The sequence below is a fragment of the Tachypleus tridentatus genome, chromosome 8, assembly GCF_004210375.1.
Source record: "Tachypleus tridentatus isolate NWPU-2018 chromosome 8, ASM421037v1, whole genome shotgun sequence".
Lineage (NCBI taxonomy): Eukaryota > Metazoa > Arthropoda > Merostomata > Xiphosura > Limulidae > Tachypleus > Tachypleus tridentatus.
This window is the reverse complement of record NC_134832.1, coordinates 117,200,305-117,215,155: the sequence shown is the minus strand read 5'-3', so window position 1 is coordinate 117,215,155 and position 14,851 is coordinate 117,200,305. Positions and strand designations below refer to the sequence as shown.

At 35.2% G+C, this 14,851-nt stretch overlaps 1 protein-coding gene across 1 annotated transcript in view; it reads left to right on the top strand.

The window, feature by feature from the left end:
* The first annotated feature begins 1,669 nt into the window (after positions 1–1,669).
* Positions 1,670–14,851, top strand: part of LOC143223294 (sucrase-isomaltase, intestinal-like) — a 36,442-nt gene continuing 23,260 nt past the window's right edge. The window contains exons 1-7 of the mRNA XM_076451087.1: positions 1,670–1,911; positions 4,512–4,759; positions 5,336–5,511; positions 8,063–8,240; positions 9,903–9,999; positions 11,449–11,561; positions 12,981–13,106. Of these exons, the coding sequence (XP_076307202.1) occupies positions 1,782–1,911; positions 4,512–4,759; positions 5,336–5,511; positions 8,063–8,240; positions 9,903–9,999; positions 11,449–11,561; positions 12,981–13,106 (1,068 nt within the window). The 5' untranslated portion in view covers positions 1,670–1,781. The remainder of the gene's footprint in view (positions 1,912–4,511; positions 4,760–5,335; positions 5,512–8,062; positions 8,241–9,902; positions 10,000–11,448; positions 11,562–12,980; positions 13,107–14,851) is intronic.

Here is a 14,851-nt window from a genome sequence, read left to right as displayed (position 1 = left end):
TATTTGGTTTGTTTTAATATAAAAACGAACTGAACAGCTTGTTCGGAAAAGAGAATGTAACTTCTGCAACGACGTGGTTTGTTTTGAATTTCGCGAAAAGCTACTCGAAAGATATCTGTTCTAGCAGTCAATTAACTTATTAGTGTAAGACTAGAGGGAAGGCAGCTAGTCATCATCACCCACCGCCAACTCTTGGGCGATTGTTTTACCAATGAATAGACCGTCACATTATAGTACCCCCATAAATGAAATGACGAGCATGTTTGATACGATGGGGGATTCGAACCCGCGACCCACAAATTATAAGTCGAGTGTCTAAATCACCTAGCCATGCCGGCCCTTTAACCTACTGAGAAATACACTTGGTTTACTAACATGAAGAAGCTAACTTTTTTTTTTTTTCTTTTTTTTTGGTGAATGGTAGGTATAACTTTACTTGCAATAGTAACTTACATGTATAGTTAGAAAAAGTTAATAAAAGCAATTTATAAACAGTTTTGTTAGTTGCTTAGCGTTTAAAAAAGTGCTGGTTTCTTAAGTTGAACAAACGCAGTTTTACACCGTGCGCCATCGAATCATTGGTCTGAAAATATTACATTTGTTGGAACTTGCAAGTAACAGGGTTTTAAGAAAGAACTGTATTGTAGAATTTCAAAATGAAAGTGCTATAATAACATTTTTATATAACCATTTCTAAATGAAATTATCCGAAGCGGAAATAATATTAATATATTGTCAACATAATAGGGGAGGGACTAAGATTATATATTTTTCTTCCTGCTTCTAAAAAAAAAAAAAAAAATTCTAAGAAAGAATACTCCTGTAAGTATCAAGGTTTAAATAATCATGCAATAAATGTTCTTTCCCTCTAAGATAAATCGTTTTAACTTGTAAATAACGATACAACCAGGTTTTATTCTGCAGTTTCTTAAAGTCATTTCCATACTTATGGGCAAAAGTGACATCTATATTTATTTTGGGTGTGACTTTAAGTACCAAAAATGAAATAATGCCTCCTCTGAAACACGTGCAAACATCTTCAGGAATTTTGGTTTATCTTTTCGTGCTTTTCGTTTATATGTAATAACAGAATAAGTGAGGATGAATTGTTTTGACATATGTGATGCTAGAGAAATGAAGATAAGTATCCTGAAGAGCAGGTTGCAGGAGGAAACTGATGTATAACATAAGAAAGAAGACCAGTGAAGTTTCTAGGAGACTTCATGAAGAAAGAAAAAATTGAAAGTCTGATTACAGTTAGACCGTGGATGAACGTATCGATATTGGAATTTCTTTATGGCTCAAAGGAAAGTCTGTGAAAGACCACAGTCATAAATGCCTTGTTTGCATGTGGTAAATAAAGAGAGAGAATGTTATGGTATGAACAGCAGTAGTGGTATTGTGTAAATGCACTTGTCGTCAAAACACAAGTTCTAATCTTATTAGTTTAGCATTTCTATACACTTAGTTACAATGCGAGGTTCACAGAGAGACTGTCTTCCATTGGTATCTTATCTTCGAGAAACGTTTCAGCGAATTTATATCGGATAAAACACCACCTGGAGTATAACATCAGAATTTCATTGAACTTTGTAACACCATGAGTGATAAGATTCCTAATTAAGAAAGGTTTGTTCTACTGTTGTTGCACATACATTTTTCAGTCTTATCTTACTTGCGAATTGATAAATTATATATTAATTTACGTATAGAAACACATCATATATGCGTATACATCCATTTTTATGTAACATTATTCTTTGTTACCCTTTAAGAGTGAAATGAAGCTTCATCTCATACTCGTCTACCTTGGATTTCTGTATGTGGCTGAAATAATTGCTGTTAATAGGGGTGTTCAGAAGGCTGACTCGATATTTCTTTTACTAGAAAGATTGGATTGCATATTTGATGGTAAGCCTGTTGTTGTAATATTCTGTTTAACGCGGCCTGACAAACATTCGAACCTCGTTATCAAGCATGCCATAGGAGCGTTATAATACTACGATAGGTTCCTTTATTCGTTGGCAAAATAGTAGCTCAAGAGCTTATAACTTCAAAATTAGTGATGATTAATGCAAATATTTCTGGAGTAACGTTGAAATTTCACAAACAAACTAGCGTTTGACATTGAAATATTACTATTAAACAATGAATAATTTTACAAGATTCGAAATATTTATATTGTAAATTATGTGCTAAATCAAAATCCTTTCATACATTAATTTTTCCGAAGAAAAATAACTTTAATTTATTATTATTTATTTAATAACCTGTGTGTTATTGTCGTTTTAAGTGTTCTCAATAATAACAATACAGTATAGAGTTTTCATCAGATATTTTTATTTAGCCAGTTCGAGTGAGATAGATAACGTTTGTGGTTGAATTTCGAGCAAAGTGGCAAACTAAAGGAAAGGCCGCTACTTAATCGCCAGCTTTATTAAAGAACAATGGGATTGACCGTCACATAATAATGCTGCTACGACTAAAAGGGTGAAAATGCTTGACGACACATTTTGATCCTGCGACCTGCAGATTGTTCCTAATCACTCAGCTTATAGATGACATTCGTTATTAGTAACATTCAAGAGTGTTATTTCTGTTTATTGTAACAGGTTAAAAAATATGGTGTGCTTTTACATAGTAAAAAAAAAATATTTAAAAATTACTGATTAGATTTATGATTAACTGTCACAATTTTGAATTTATAAGCATACTCATGTTATTGTTTCATGTAGTCTATAAAGTAAGATGAGTGGTTACATGGCATTGTTTCCTGTGGTCTCTGACTGATATTGTTGTTTGTTGCTAAATGCAAAGCTACACCAAGGTTATCTGGGCTCAGTTTTCCACAGATATCGAAGCCCGGTTTCCAGAACTATAGGTCCGCTGTGCCACTAGTAGGAATTTGTGACTGAAGACTCGTGATCATGTGATGTAATTATTTGGCGAAGTCTTTGAATTTTTAGGTCACACATTGTCATTATTTCATGTAGCCTATAAATGAAGAAGTATACTGAAAATGGTATCATTTTTCATATGGTCTATAAGAGAAGATACGTGGTTGCATTATGTCATTTTTCATATGGTCTATAAGTGAAGATGCGTGGTCACATTATGTCATTTTTCATATGGTCTATGAATAAAATGTCCTGGCCTTAGAGCACTGATGACGACAAAAGGATTTCCAGACTTAAGGGGTAGGATTGTGTTATAGGACATTACACTGTTATTAGAATTTTTTTGTAACAAGAAAATATCTAATTATTGACTTTGACGATAGGTGGTAATTTAAGTATCAATAATTGTGATTGATGAAACGTAAGAATGAATGATGTAAATTATCAATTAAACTGCTAAATCAAAAACAATTTTCTCATAGTTCTTGTATGCAAATACTAGAGAAATGTCAAGGAAAAATGTGAGCTGAATAGAAAGTTTATCGAAAAAAAGTCAAAGTTTCGATCCATGAAATGAATTATGAATATATAACTAGATAATTGTGAAAGTTATAAAACTGCGTTCAAGTTTGTTTTTGAATTTCGCGCAAAGATACACGAGGGCTTTCTGTGCTAGCCGTCCGTAATATAATAGTGTAAGACTAGAAGAAAGGCAGCTAGACATCACCACTCATCACTAACTCTTGGGTTACTCTTTTACCAACGAATAGTGGGATTGACCGAACATTATAATGCCCCAAGGGGGGTAGAAATGACGAGCATGTTTGATACGATGGGGATTCGAAACCGCGACTCTCAGATTAAAAGTCGAACCCCTTAACACACCTGGCCATGCCGGGCTAAGTTCAAGTAGGCCCGGTATGGCCAAGCGTGTTAAAGCGTGCGACTTGTAATCTGAGGGTCGCGGGTTCGCATTCCCGTCGCGCCAAACATGCTCGCCCTTTCAGTCGTGGGGGCGTTATAATGTGACGACCAATCCCACTATTCGTTGGTAAAAGAGTAGCCCAAGAGTTGGCGGTGGGTGGTGATGACTAGCTGCCTTCTCTCTAGTCTTACACTACTACATTAGGGACGGCTATCGTAGTTAGCACTCATGTAGCTTTGCGCGAAATTCAAAAACAAACAAACCACTATTTTGAACCATAGCACAGTTACATTCGTTTACTGTTAGCTTCGGGTATTTTGCTACTAATCTCCCCGCTTTAGTTAGACCTCGTTTATGTCGTTAAAGTGGCAAGCTTGAAATATTTTCTAAACTCTTATTCTTTCATACGATTATTAACCATTTAAGCCTAATCTTAGTGGAATTAACACAACTGTCTCTGCCAAATGTCTTAGAAATTGCATGGGGCAGCCAGTTTCTCACAATAGCTTGCAAATTACACCAAAGAGAGAAACACAAGTAACTGTGCTGTATATATTTGGAGACAGTCAGTAAGTAAACGACCAGACCTAACTATTGTCAGTCGTTTTTTTTTTCTATTGTCACAAATTGTAAGTGTAGCTGTTCCTGCATCATAACCGAAGGTTTGCATGCTAATCCTATTCCTGTAGGCGAATACACAAAAGAAATATGCGAAAACAAAGGTTGTCAATGGATAGAAAGTCTTGAAGAGAACGTTCCGAAATGTTTCATTCCGAAGACAGAGTTTGGTTACAAACTAAAGGAAGCAAAGGTTAACAAGCCCAGAGGGTTATCACTTCTTCTAGAACAGATGTCCTCTACTTCTCTAGTGCAGAAAAGCATTAAAGAGATTAGCTTTGAAGTGACGTATATCACAGAAGACATAGTACGATTTAAAGTAAGTTAACGTTAATTTTGATCCATAAATTCTGACACCTGACGTATCATATGGCTTTTTTTTTATTATGCAGATACCTACAACTAAAAATGTTAACAACTTATTATACACACATATACATATATGTACTTTACCGGGCTTTTTTCTAGTTAATGGCTTATCAACATGTATTTAGTAACATTATATTACGTAATTTATTAATTAATTATTTACCTTAAATCTTAAAACAGCAAGATATTTAATATGTACTGTTGTTTGTTATCATAAGTAATCAAACTCTTGTGATTTAAAGGTTATTCTATTTGCAGTTAAAGGTGGTTATAACCATGGAAGTCATCCGAATTACTCAATGGAATTTGATCCCTTTGTATTAGGAAAAAAACCAACTTAGTCACGTCCATGTAAATATTTTACTTCACTAAATGATTATGAGGAGTGACTTTCAGAAATACTGTGATGGACTAGAATGTTGAATATTACTTGTTAATGTTTTCACACTTGGCCAAATGCTAAATTCTTTTTCTTCTAAACTCTCAATTTACATTTAGCCAATAACTCTATATTTTATTATTTTAGTTCACAGACCCAGCCACTAATCGTTACGAAGTTCCCGTTCAAAAAACGTTTGATTTGTTAAAGAACATACCAGAACTTGACTTGAATGCTTTAAAGTACGAAGTCATTCTGGACAAGGAGGAACCAGGATCTATGTTTAGTTTCAAAATCAAGAGGAAAGAAAATGGTATAAATGTGTAAGTTTTTAGGAAAAATTAGTTTGTTTCCAGTTCATAGAGTTTTTACAGACTATTTCCTTGCGCGGAAGAACTGTATTGTAATTTGAGCTGTTATAAAGGTGTCTTATTATTTCTTCGTCAACCTTTCAGTCCAGTTAGTAAAAAACTCACTTATAATGCAAGAAGTCACAGGTTTGATCTTGAGAACGATATATACAGGGTGGCCCATAAGTCCCTGCCCATCCATATATCTTATGTATCCAGTGTATCTGTGTGCTGTCCCTCATTCTCGCTGCATAATATTATGCGACGCCATGTTCTGAGAGACATTTTCTCAACATAGCAGGGGTTATTGTTCCAAATGCCACGGTAACAGCTGCCTTCAACTCATCATTAGTATTATAACGTTGTTTAGACACAATGTTCTTTATGTATCCCCAGTTATTGTATCCAGGGTGTCACCAGTATTCTTGCGCTCATGTACCCACGTACTTGTCACAATACGCTCTTCAACTGTAAATGGGCATACATCGGCCATATTTCTCTGAAAAAAAAAACAAATTTATAATAATTGCGTAACTGAATATAACATAATAACATATGGATTGGTAGGGACTTACGGGCCACCCTGTATATATATGAAAAGGGATTGCCACAAGAAAAATTAGGATCCACCAGTTTGGTGCGTGTATGTGTCATTTGGAGTTCGTACGCAGGTTTCGAACGATTTGAAAAAACTAAATTGTTTAGTCTATTTCATTATCGTGGTTTAGCTTCTAAAATCTAACAAATATTTTGACCAATGAGCCAAAATCAACAGACTTTCAATTGAGAGTTACGGAAGATTCGCTTTAGATATATTAGCGTTTACAGTTGTAACATTTTAATTATGGGAAATAACTATGTACATCGGTATTTTTTAAAAAATTAATCATTTTTAATCTAAATATATAAACAGGAAGAGTTTAGCGTCCTTAAAACAGGCTTGGTTCTAATGCCTCCTGTATGTCAGATATGGGAACTATAACAGTAATTATAATTTTGTTTGGGCTCAAACTAATAGATGGATCTCAGAATGAAACAAAAATTAATGTGATTGAAAGACTACATAAATACAGAAAAATGATAATAACTTTGTAGTTTTACCCAAGAAAACTGGTTTCTAGACCAGGATATACATATATACAATCCCTTATTCTTATTTTTAGAAAATAAGCCTGAAATTAAGAACAAGAAATGGGATGGTGGAGAAAGGTTGATGGTCACTCTAACATTTGATTGAAATACGTATTGTATAATACATTCAGGCTCATTAAAACAATCTAAAACATTTGATTGAAATACGTATTGTATAATACATTCAGGCTCATTAAAACAATCTAAAACATTTGATTGAAATACGTATTGTATAATACATTCAGGTTCATTAAAACAATCTAAAACATTTGATTGAAATACGTATTGTATAATACATTCAGGCTTATTAAAACAATTTAAAACATTTGATTGAAATACGTATTGTATAATACATTCAGGCTTATTAAAACAATCTAAAACATTTGATTGAAATACGTATTGTATAATACATTCGTGCTCATTAAAACAATCTAAAACATTTGATTGAAATACGTATTGTATAATACATTCAGGCTTATTAAAACAAGCTAAGACATTTGATTGAAATACGTATTGTATAATACATTCAGGTTCATTAAAACAATCTAAAACATTTGATTGAAATACGTGTTGTATAATACATTCAGGCTCATTAAAACAATCTAAAACATTTGATTGAAATACGTATTGTATAATACATTCAGGCTCATTAAAACAATCTAAAACATTTGATTGAAATACGTATTGTATAATACATTCAGGTTCATTAAAACAATCTAAACTAGTACCCTTATTTTATAAGATCGAATATAAATTTTATTAATAATTTAAAATTCAATGAACTTCAGTTTGATGATGCTTTAATGTGTACATATAGTTATAGTTGAAGTTCTGATTTTTCAACAACTACTCGATTGTAACCCTGTTTACATAGACTATATATCCTAATTACAAGAGGTTTCATGAGGAGTAAGATTCTCTGAAGTCTGTCTGCCTACGTGATAAATGGCGAATCTAAGAATAGAATGAGCCTTATATCTCTTTCTCGTGTAATTTCGCAATTTTGGTGTTGAGACAAAAGAAACACTTTAACTTTAGTATTATATTCAATAAGTATATACACACCTGTTCCCTCCACTTTTTCCTCCAATGGCCAGTGAGAGTTGTAATGACCTATAAAGTTAATATTGGCTCGATTCCTAGCGCAGCCAATCACAGATGGCTATATAGGCCTTTTAGCAGCTCTACAATTATAATTCGTAACTGAATACGCAAAACAATTATAGAAAGAACATAGACAAAAAAAAAACACAGAAGGTTAAAGACATAATTTTATCCTATAACAATACATTTAGGCATTCCGTGGGAAGGAAATACAAACACAAAAAAAAGCAGTACAAATGTTTAGGCACATTGAATACCTGTCGTGTTAACCCTTATATTCTGTGCATAGATGGGATACCAGTATTGGCGGATTAGCTTTCGAGGACCAGTTTCTACAGATTGCCTCTTACCTTCCAGCTGAGAACGTGTATGGTTTGGGAGAGAACAATCACGAAACCTTCAGTCATGATCTCAACTACCGAACCTGGCCTCTTTTTACCCGAGATGAGTTTCCTAACGATTGGCCGGTAAGTCCTAAGTTTGACATACTCTATAATACGGCCGTGTTTACATGTGACGTAAACATTACTGTGTCTTAATTAACCTTCCATACAACTGTAACTTCTTATAATGTTATTCAGACACTGTTTGGTAAATCTTCCGACAAAGCCTTATGGTACTTGTCACAGTGTCCAAACATTACTTAGTAAACCTTCCACATAAAGCTCACAGTGTCCAGACATTACTTAGTAAATCTTCCATGTAAAACCCACAGTATCCAGACATTACTGAGTAAACCTTCCACATAAAGCTTACAGTATATAGGCATTAATTTTAAGCCTTCCATATAAAGTTGACAGTATTTATAACAGTATCCAGGCATTACTTAGTAAACCCTCCACCTAAGCTTGATGACTTTGATCACAATATCCAGACATTATACCAAGATATTAATTAGTGAATTTTGCACAACTCTTGCTGATTCATCGCTAATCTTGCGTACAACTCTAGTTGGTTTTTACACAGTAATATTTTACCCAGAGATAGCTATTTCTTACAAAATGCCTACCAAAAATACGACTAGTTATTAATCAATAGTTGACAGGCTCATTAAAATGTTCAGCTTATTTTCCAAAGCAAACTCCTAAAAATATAAGAATTCCTTCAAAGGTTGCCAATAAGTTACATTCCCAAAAATTAATTTAAAAAGTTGAGTAGGTTATATTAAAATTATTTTGAATATATAAAACAGCAATTCAAAGACAGCCATAGCCGATATTAAGTCGTAGTGCAATGGAAAAAATGAGAAATACATCTTGATATTGCTTGGTGTTTTGTAGGTTGTGTTATGCCACCGAAAACTGATTAGGAAAGGTATGCAATAGCCCTTTCCAAAACAAAATATTCATACACTTTTGGACGGGTATATCACTTGCACTTAATGGTAAAGAAAGGAATATTGGTCAACTTAAAGAAACCAAGACCAGAAAGAAAGATATTTGCAATAAGTAGTACCCCAGCCTTGGTAAGCACAGTTCGGTGTTATGTAAAACGTGAGGATTTACGAACCTAAAGGCTAATGAATGGCAAAAGACAGCCCCTGTACCTCGGGTAACAAACAACACGCAACGTAATAATAAAAGGTCTCTGTCTATAAAAGCATCACAAGCCACAAGTTGAATCCACGACATATCTATTCAACCACTGCATACCTCAATAAATTGAAGACTGAAACAGCTATTTCTCTTGTTTCATAAAAATACATACAATTTAAGTCGTATATTAATTTCTGTGTGATCAGACTGTTGAAAAGAATGCTGGAAAACTGTTGTCGTTGTACAATAGATGTATTTATGAAGAGCGTGGAGAAAAGCATTGTTGTGTTTTACACATTACATCCTTACGACAGAGATTTTTCTAATGGAAACTACTATGTTGTGCTGTTACAAGATCTAGGGCCGTCAGACAAAGCACGAGAGGACTTGGTGACGTGGGTTGTAACGACGTGATAAGGCTCCAATTCCTAGTTGAAAAATAACACGAAGTTTGCAACTAGCGGTTGCTGTTACTCAATTATAAGTATATCTATTCCCCAAACTAGTAGTTTTGATAGATTTTTTTTAATAAGAAGACCTGACCACCAGGGCAAAATATTTATCTCATTTTCTTATCTTGTTTTATTTTTGCAGGGCAGAAAAAATCTTTATGGTGTTTATCCATTTTACATTTGCTTGGAAAAGGATGGGAAAGCTCATGGAGTGTTGTTTTTAAACAGCAATGCAATGGGTAAGAGTTGATAGACCCAAATTTAGTGTAATAATTCAAACATGTTAACTTTTAATGCACTGATTATTATAAAACACACAGCTCCACATAATAGTGGAATGTATTATACTATGTATGCTATTACATTATATTATAGCATACTTGTAACTAGTATGAGATTCTATATAGTAAAATATAACTTAAAGACATCATGTTGTGTTATTTCTCCTTCATGAAACTTGTAAAATTCAATTATCAACAAAAGAAGACACTTCTAACGTGGTAACGTATTGAAATCGAAAAAAAAAAAAAAAAAAATTACTTTTTTTAAAAGTTTACTGGTTAAGGTTGAAACGTCACATGGTATTCAGTGTTATGGTAGGGAGGTATTTTTAGAAAATAATGGAAATATGTGACATAAAATCATGATCGAGTGAAATAGAGAGGGACATATGTTTATATATGGAGATGATAAGGAAGATGGGTAAAGAAAATATATCTGATACAATAGGGGAACAAAAGGGCGATTGAGAACAGAAAAGAAAACGGAGAAAAATTAATGCGGAAAAAATTCAGTAGCATAAATTATAAAAAGAACGGACTTAGGAGTGGAGACAAATGAAAAGGTGGGTAAAGGTACGAAAGGGAAAGTAAAACATGGGTTTTACATGGGAAGATAGGCACTCTTGGGGAAAGAGAAGAAGGATAAGCTAGAGGAAGGGAAGATAGGCACTCTTGGGGAAAGAGAAGAAGGATAACCAAGAGGAAGGGAAGATAGGCACTCTTGGGGAAAGAGAAGAAGGATAAGCCAGAGGAAGGAAAGATAGGCACCTTGGGGAAAGAGAAGAAGGATAAGCTAGAGGAAGGGAAGATAGGCACTCTTGGGGAAAGAGAAGAAGGATAACCAAGAGGAAGGGAAGATAGGCACTCTTGGGGAAAGAGAAGAAGGATAAGCTAGAGGAAGGGAAGATAGGCACTCTTGGGGAAAGAGAAGAAGGATAAGCTAGAGGAAAGGAAGATAGGCACTCTTGGGGAAAGAGAAGAAGGATAAGCTAGAGGAAGGGAAGATAGGTTTGTTTGGTTTGAATTTCACGCAAAGCTATTCAAGGGCTATCTGCGCTAGCCGTCCCTAATATAGTAGTCTAAGACTAGAGGGAAGGCAGCTAGTCATCACCACCCACCGCTAACTCTTGGGCTACTCTTTTGCCAACGAATAGTGGGATTGACAGTCACATTATAACGCCCCCACGGCTGAAAAGGCGATCATGTTTTGTGGGACGGGGATTCGAACCCGCGACCCTCAGATTACGAGTCGAACGCCTTAACCCACCTGGCCAGGGAAGATAGGTATGAACACTGACAGAAAACTAGGTAAACGAAGGAAGGTTACATAAAGAGAAATAACATAGACAGCTGGATGAATTGGTCAATAATTAACCTACTGATTTGCTTCTTTCATCTTGTTTTCAGAATATACACTGCTTCCTGCTCCCGCCATATCCTTCAAAACTACGGGTGGCGTGTTAGATTTTTTTGTTTTTATTGGCAAGGGACCGGAACATGTGGTTCAACTGTACACACAGGTAACGTTCTTATAATGTAATTTTTTTTTTGGTGAGGAACATAAGTTATATAAATAACCGTCTCTAATATTTTATTAACTTTTTTTACTGCATGGAGTACAGCATAATTTTACTTACAAAAGCCATGTAGATTAACCAACTCGCGAATGAACTACGGGTAAGATTAATTTGTTGACATGGAAAATTGACAGAAACAAATTAATTGGAATATATAGTTTGTAACTCCTTGTCGTACCGTGTGTATAAAATTGATTATTTTCTCAAACACAGAAGAAATATTATTAGGTATTTTCAACCTGAATAAATCCAGATACAAAATACAAGTTAAATTACTAAGTTAGAGACCCTTAGAGCTTGTGTATAGCCATCCCTAATTAAGGGCTACTGTCCGAATGGAGTGTAATCACTCAGCAACACTCGCTGTCTCATGCATGTACTCCTTATCGAGTAGTTATAACACCCCCACAACTGTATTGTGTCATGACTTGAACCTTGAACGTTTCTATCCTAGCCCGGCATGGCGAGGTGGGTTAAGGCGTTCAACTTGTAATTTGAGGGTCGCGAGTTCGAATCCCCGTCACAGTAAACAGGCTCGCCCTTTCAGCCGCGGGTGCGTTATAATGTGACGGTCCATCCCACTATTCGTTGGTAAAATAGTAGCCCAAGAGTTGGCGGTGGGTGGTGATGACTAGCTGCCTTCCCTCTAGTCTTATACTGCTAAATTAGGAACAGCTAGCGCAGATACCCCTCGTGTAGCTTTGCGCGAAATTAAAAAAAACAAACAAACGTTTCTATCCGAATCATGGTCTGTTAATTAATGAGCTATCTATGCTATGCCCACTACGGGTAACGAAAGAAAGAAGGCTATAATACTTTTCCTTGTTTGATTTTTTCTACTTAATATTTACTGTATCATCTTGGAGAATTGTCTTTAGTGAAGACTAGTATAAAACTTTTGGAAGTAGTTTGTCATATATAATATATGATATAATGCATTAAAATAACACTAGATGGAGAGTCTAGCACATCAAATGGTAAGAATAAACATCAAGATATGACGCCTTAGATTATGTGTTGTTCACTAATTCAATCAGTCTACAAAGACAGAAGAAATTTATAAGTGTTAGTATTAAATATGAATTTTACTCTTTGTCTGTCAGTTTTATTCACAAATGAAATTCTAATATTACAAAATGGGTCGAGAGGACAGTATAATGTTTCGTCAGCATGTTTTATTTTTTTTTGGAAATAATGAAGTAATTAGAAATCTAATATTCTTGGCTGTTGTGAGTGTCTCAAATAAGCATTATTCACATAGAATTTTAGAATTTACGCTTACGCTACAAAATTTATACTTTAATCTAATCAATGAGTTGAAAATATATTTAACATAATTAATAATTTAAGACTATTTTGCAGCTTGTAGGTCGACCTGTTATGCCTCCCTACTGGTCTTTGGGATTCCAGTTAAGTAGATGGGGCTACAACAGCTTAGAAGAGTTACAAGGTGCTGTGAAAAGAACAGTAGAGGCAGAGATTCCTTTGGTGAGTAACATAGGTTTTCAAGCATAACAGTTGTTCTCAAAATATCTGCTAATACAAGTTATCTAAACCACTTCTTTAGTTCCTGTATCTCAGCAACCCTGGAGAGTCCTGGCAAGAGGTGAAATATCTCATCTGTATTAGATTATGTCTGTTTGTTGTTAAGCACAAAGCTACACAACGAACAATCTGTGTTGTGCCAGTTCTTAGCATTATAAGCCATCAGAAGTCTCAACACTTCAAACAGCAAATATAATGTTGTTTACTGTTAATATCTATTTTGTTTGTTGTGAAGTACAAAACCACACAACCCGGCATGGCCAGCTGGTTAAGGTGTTCGACTCCCCGTCGCACCAAACACGATCGCTCTTTTAACAGTGGTAACGTTATAATGTGACGGTCGATCCTACTATTCGTTGGTAAACGAATATCCCAAGAGTTGGCGCTGTGTGGTGATGACTAGTTGCCTTTCCTCTAGTCTTACGCTGCTGAATAAGAGACAGCTAGCGCAGATAGTCCTCGTGTAGTTTTCCGCAAAATTTAAAAAAACGAACAAAACCACACAATGGGCTATCTCTGTTGTGCCCACCACAGCTATCGAAACTCGGTTTGTAGCATTATAAGTTCGCAACATGTCTGGTGTGTTTCTTGGAGGGGGAGTGTTTTTTTAACGATCACATTTTTAGAAGTTATTATATCAGGTTTAACACACTATAATGATTACTTAAACCAGTATTTTAGTTACGTATAAGAAAACTGTGAACTTTCAATTGACGTACATAACTTGATTAGATATTTATTTTATGGTAAGCTTCAAGAAACAGGAACATAGGAACGGTGAAATATCGGTAAGTTTCAAGAAACAGCTTGACAAAGGAACGGTGAAATATCGGTAAGCTTCAAGAAACAGCTTGGCATAGGAACGGTGAAATATCGGTAAGCTTCAAGAAACAGCTTGACATGGGAACGGTGAAACATCGGTAAGCTTCAAGAAACAGCTTGACATGGGAACGGTGAAATATCGGTAAGCTTCAAGAAACAGCTTGACATGGGAACGGTGAAATATCGGTAAGTTTCAAAAAACAGCTTGACATAGGAACAGTGAAATATCGGTAAGCTTCAAGAAACAGCTTGACATGGGAACGGTGAAACATCGGTAAGCTTCAAGAAACAGCTTGACATGGGAACGGTGAAATATCGGTAAGCTTCAAGAAACAGCTTGACATGGGAACGGTGAAATATCGGTAAGTTTCAAAAAACAGCTTGACATAGGAACAGTGAAATATCGGTAAGCTTCAAGAAACAGCTTGACATAGGAACGGTGAAATATCGGTAAGCTTCAAGAAACGATGAAACATCGGTAAGCTTCAAGAAACAGCTTGACATAGGAACGGTGAAATATCGGTAAGCTTCAAGAAACAGCTTGACATAGAAACGGTGAAATATCGGTAAGCTTCAAGAAACAGCTTGACATAGAAACGGTGAAATATCGGTAAGCTTCAAGAAACAGCTTGACATAGAAACGGTGAAATATCGGTAAGCTTCAAGAAACAGCTTGACATAGGAACGGTGAAATATCGGTAAGCTTCAAGAAACAGCTTGACATAGGAACGGTGAAATATCGGTAAGCTTCAAGAAACAGCTTGACATAGAAACGGTGAAATATCGGTAAGCTTCAAGAAACAGCTTGACATAGAAACGGTGAAATATCGGTAAGTTTCAAAAAACAGCTTGACATAGGAACAGTG